General features: G+C 45.9%; 1 protein-coding gene across 1 annotated transcript in view; it reads right to left on the bottom strand.

Moving 5' to 3' along the window:
- The window catches only part of UIMC1 (ubiquitin interaction motif containing 1), a 35,824-nt gene extending 31,124 nt beyond the window's left edge, over positions 1-4,700 (bottom strand). The window contains exon 1 of the mRNA XM_009085240.1: positions 4,540-4,700. Coding sequence (XP_009083488.1) covers positions 4,540-4,700 — 161 coding nt within the window. The remainder of the gene's footprint in view (positions 1-4,539) is intronic.
- Between the last annotated feature and the right edge of the window lie 577 nt (positions 4,701-5,277).

Raw genomic sequence — 5,277 nt, 5'->3', positions numbered from 1 at the left:
CACATTTAGTGGAAGGCAGCCACCATTCTTCTTCCTTGTTTTTTCAACCTGCCTGGTTGCGCCAGACAGCAGGAAATCAAATCCCCATTTTACAAATGCTTTTGCACATACTTAAGAGAAGCTGACTCTGCCAGCAGAAACAGATACAGCCCCACTTGCTTCTAAAAGCCCATAAATGGAAGCCAGTAGCCAGCATCCCACATCCTGCTCCCTCAAATCCACATCATAAACTACAGAAATCAGCTCAGGGAAGGAAAAGGCTACAGCACAATGTCTCCACCGCTAACGGTGCAGACTGCAAAGTCAAAAGGTCTAGGTAATTTTACTGCTCAACAGCAGTTGGGACCATCTAACAACAGGGCACAGCCAAACACCACACGTCCTGCATGGGAAATATGCACATGAAAACCAGACTAATTTATTTTTAAAAGTCAATTAGATGTTGGAAGTGCCATGTTTGGCTCTAGCCAAGGCTGCTGCTGAAATTAATATCACACCCTACTTTATTAGTCTCTGACTTCAGTTCAGAATCTGTTTCAGCTTTGCTGTGTCTTTCGGCTCATTAGAACTAACCTGCTGGAAGTGGCCACTTGAACAACAAGACACAACAGGGCTCGTGCCAGACATGCAGATCCCGACACAGGAGGGAGGACTCTGTAGGAAAAGGGTTTTTACCGGGCTGTGAGGAGCCTGGATCCACATCAATCTGATTTTGGAGGAGCAAGCACAGCAGAGTTATGGAGCTTCCTCAAGAGCCAACTTGCACTGAGTGCTCCTCTGGGAACTGGAGGCACTGGTCCCCCGGCACCAGCAGAGCCCGCGGGGACAGCAGAGCACTGCAGACATACTCCCACATGGCTCTGCTTTGCCCAGATGGTCAGTGGTGTGAGGTGGTATCCTGGTTTTGGCTGGGATAGAGTTAATTTTTTTCCTAGCAGCTGGTGCAGTGCTGTGCTTTGGATTTAGTGTGAGAACAATGTTGATAACTCACTGATGGTTTAGCTGGTGCTAAGCAGTGCTTACTCGGAGTCAAGGACTCTTCAGTTTCCCATGCTCTGACAGTGAGCAGGTGCACACAAAGCTGGGGGGAACTGGCCAAATGGATATTCCATACCATAGAACTTCATTCCCAGCATATAAACTAGGGAATTGACAGGAGTCACCAATTGCTGCTAGGGGACTGGATGGGGATCAGTCAGTAGGTGAGCAACTGTACTGTGCATCACTCGTTTCTCTTGGGGTTTATTCACAGAATCCTAGAATGGTTTGGATTGGAAGGGACCTTAAAGATCATCTCATTCCACCCCCTGCCATGGGCAGGGACACCTCCCACTAGACCAGGTTGCTCAGTGTCTGGCCTTGAACACTGCCAGGGATGGAGCACCCACAGCTTCTCTGGGAAACCTGTGCCAATGCCTCACCACCCTCACAGGGAAGGATTTCTTTCATACATCTAACCTAAATTTCCCCTTTCAGTCTGAACCCATTCCTCCTTGTCTCTGATAAAAAGCAATTCCTCTCTCTCTCTCTCTCTCTCCTTTTCATTACAATTATTATTGATATTATCATTAGGATTATTATTAGCATTATTATATTTTATTTTGTTTCAGTTATTAATCTGTTCTTATCTCAACCCATGAGGGCTACTGTTTTTCCCCCCTGATTCTCCTCCCCACCATGGAGCTGGAGGTATTCCAGCCCATGGTCAAACACTTCTCTCTGCACCACAGCCAACACCAACACACACTGCTGATCACCCTGACTCTGAGAACATTCAGGGAAAAGGATGTTCCACACTGAAGGGAAGGCATGCCACGCAGAACTAGATGGCACCATCACCCTGGAGTCTTGTCATATGTTCCCTAAGGGCTGGCAGAGCTGATGGATCTGGCAGAAAGAGCTTGTGAGACTCCATGTCAAGTACAGGCAGATAATCTCAAAGCTCCCAAAGGATCTACCCAGGAAAAACAGACCCTTCCAAAAGGTCCCACAGCAGATCAGCAGCGTTTTGGGATCAAAGGCTGCAGATCAGTGAAACAGGTCAGCATAACCTTTAGGCTGTGCTCAGTGCTCACTCTTGGCCAGGCCTTGTGCAGGAGAACAATCGTCTGAAAGACTTGGCTTTGGAAAATCTTGGAGGTCAGAGTCTTTACCACAGCCCAATTCAAGCAGGAGACTCATGAGGCAGACCACGAACTGCTATGCTTGGAGGGAGCGTTGATGGGCACTATTTGGCATATAGCGTATTTGTAAGTGACCACCCATCCTCTGGCATAGGCAACTAATTTCCTGTGGTATTTAAACAGCTAGGGGAGATGGGAACCACTCTGCTCATCCAGCACGTCTGCATTCTCAGAGACACAGTCCACACAAGGAAGGTCATCTCCTCTTGCTTCAACAAAGCCAGAGAGACTGTTCTTATTTTGTCCAACCCTTTCCAAAAAAAGAGAAGTGTTCCCCGAATCCAGGATTATATATAGCAGAGATCAGAAAAGCCTCACGTCCAGAAAACCTCTTTCTGATGCAGCTCTGCAGATGCCACAGCACAGACATGAGCAAAGAAAAGAGAACTTGGCAAAATAACATGGATGAGCTTGATAATCCAGCATGACTGAAAAATTCCTGGGAGAGGCAGTCTGCCAAAGATCATCAAAAGTGAGAAGCTGGAGGCTTTCCAGGTGCAGCTGCTACAAGATCTGCTGGTCTGGAAGCAGAACTAGGGACTTGTTCTATAGATACCTGCCAAGAGACTGCCAAGGAAGAAAGCCATCGAATCAATGATGCCCAAATTGTCCTTGTAGCTTTTGATTCATAAGGAACCATGTCCTAACAGATGCAAGATTAATTGAGAATGTATTGTTCTCTAAAATTGCTATTGATCTGAGCTTCCCACACCTCTTCTTGAGCACACAACAAGGTCTTACCAGAGCAAGAACAACAGTTACAAGGTTCAAAATTGAAATTCAACTTGATGCACCCTGAAGAGCTGAGACAGTTACAGAAGGCAGACAGTTATGTTTTTGAGATCCCGAGTAAATCACATTTCTGTGTTTGATTCTGCAGAAAACAACATGACAGGAGACTGTGGCACTGGATCTGGGAGCTGATGACTCACAGAAAGAGACTGAACTGAATAAATCCACTCGTTCAACTGACTGAACTGTTGTCACTTAAACAGAACCTAATTGGCTCTTTAACGGCCTCTCTGAGCATATCCTTTTCTGTAATATGACCGATTATGCCATCAGAATTTATTGTTTATAGACAAACTTACAGAACAGTCAGGGAGCCTAACCTTTTTATAGATGTGTTTTAAGAGACGTTTGTTTCCTCTTTTTCAGATATGTGCACATTGAGATGAATAATTGCAGACAATAACAGGTCCTGATCTTTTATGTACTGCAGCAGCTCTTAGAGCTGCTGATTTCTTTTTTCCCTTATAGGTTTCACAATAAAGGCCAGTGATGCAGCAGACATCTGAAGTTAACTTAGCATATTGCAGAGCTAAGGGTTTAACCCCACTGAACTATTACTGCCATATGTTCCATTTCTTTCAGGGAATTTCCCAATGGGAAAGAACTCAGACAATGTGAAGAAAAAACATCCAATATCGTTTGCCCTACAGCTTCTTACTGTTTATTTCTAGTGCTTTTTCCCCTCCTCACATGATAATCTCCTTACTGGAGAGCAGCACACTGCAGATGTGGGAGCGAAAGGGACTTGATTTAAGATCTACAGCTTGAGAGCGAACTGAAATGCTTCTGAAAATGGTGGAATTACAAAAAGCAGCTTAGGATCCCCAATCACCAGCAAGACAGAGCAAAGCCCTAAGAGTCACACAAAAAAAACCCAACCCTGATTCTAATAATTTCCTCTTCTGTACCTCGCTCAGTGCAGCACAGGTTCTCAGGGCTCTGGGCTTCCCCCAAGCAGGAATTCCTGCACTCATCCCAACGCTGAGTAACCAACAGAGACATTTCAATCTTGAGGGTAATGCTGATGTGTGTAAGCCAACACTGGGGATCAGGGATCTGAGCCTTGATGCCTTAGCCAAGCACTCCCACACCACACATTCACCTTTACACCCACGGAGATGTGTTACAAACTCAGACTCCTGGAATTCAGGATCAGTTTACCAGCCACAGGCTGTCCCTGAGCTACTCACAAGCCTGTGTTCTGAATCATTTTCTTATCTATTTGCACATAATACAGAATCATGTTCCTAAGGTTTAGCTGGAAATCAATCAAATAAAAATTATGAAAAAAAGATTTGTAAAGGGATTGAGGAAAGGTTACTTTTAAATTACGTTTCAGATTCAGTACTGAGAGGATTTGGTTATCAAATCCCAGACTCATAACTCACCCTCACGAAGCACACCATTCATTTCCTAGTCAAATAGGATTTGATTCATCTCACATGTAAGGAAAGGAACAGCACAAGACCCTCTGCACAAAGCCTGACCCTGGCACAACAGTGAGGGCTGCTCAGGCAGTGTCCTGTAGCTGCAGGGCCCAGCACAGGTTCTGGGCACCCCAAACCCCTCACTGACCTCTCCATCGCTGTCGGATATAACAATAAATGCATCCACAAAACTGCGTTTCTTCCTGGCATTGCCTGAATTCCTCTTGTCTTCCTCCTCTTCCTCCCCATCCTGACCTCGAGACTCCAGGCCCTCTGTGGGCTTCTTCTTCCTTGGCATCCTTCACTCTGAAACAGAGGGAAAGATTAAAAGCCATTTGTTTCCTTCTGAATTAGATTTCCCCTAACAGTCATCTCTTCTTTTTTTTCTTTTTCCGCTATTTTTAGGCAAAATACCCCAGGCACTAGAACCTTATTACAAAGCATGGTGGGTTTAGCATTACTGGGAGCCACATGTACCAGTCATCACTCATCTAGTTACGAACACTTTATTACAGCTGATTGCTAAAAAGGGGTTTCAGGGGAACAGGAACAGAGAGCGAAACCACTCTGAACGCCCTTGCTCCACGGCAACGAGGCTTTCCTCTCAAGGCCCATCAGCAAACTCCTCCACAGCATCACTTCACAGCAGGTCTCCTACCCTCCAGCACAGCTTCCCCTCCTCAGCCCCACGCCTTCACTGTCCTCGTGCAGAACAAACCAGGCTGTGGCAACTGATCAAGCTCACACATACACACACCAGACCAAGAAGCCACCATAGCCAGCCCTTTGTCAGCTTTTTGTGTTCAACAAAACCAGGGGGAAAGGCATGGTTCCTCCAAGGATGCTGTCCTGCCCTTGGCAAGGCTGCTCCAGCA

This window comes from Acanthisitta chloris, unplaced genomic scaffold (assembly GCF_000695815.1).
Source record: "Acanthisitta chloris isolate BGI_N310 unplaced genomic scaffold, ASM69581v1 scaffold11972, whole genome shotgun sequence".
NCBI lineage: Eukaryota > Metazoa > Chordata > Aves > Passeriformes > Acanthisittidae > Acanthisitta > Acanthisitta chloris.
The sequence above is the reverse complement of the archived record's forward strand: the minus strand, read 5'-3'. Positions and strand labels throughout refer to the sequence as shown.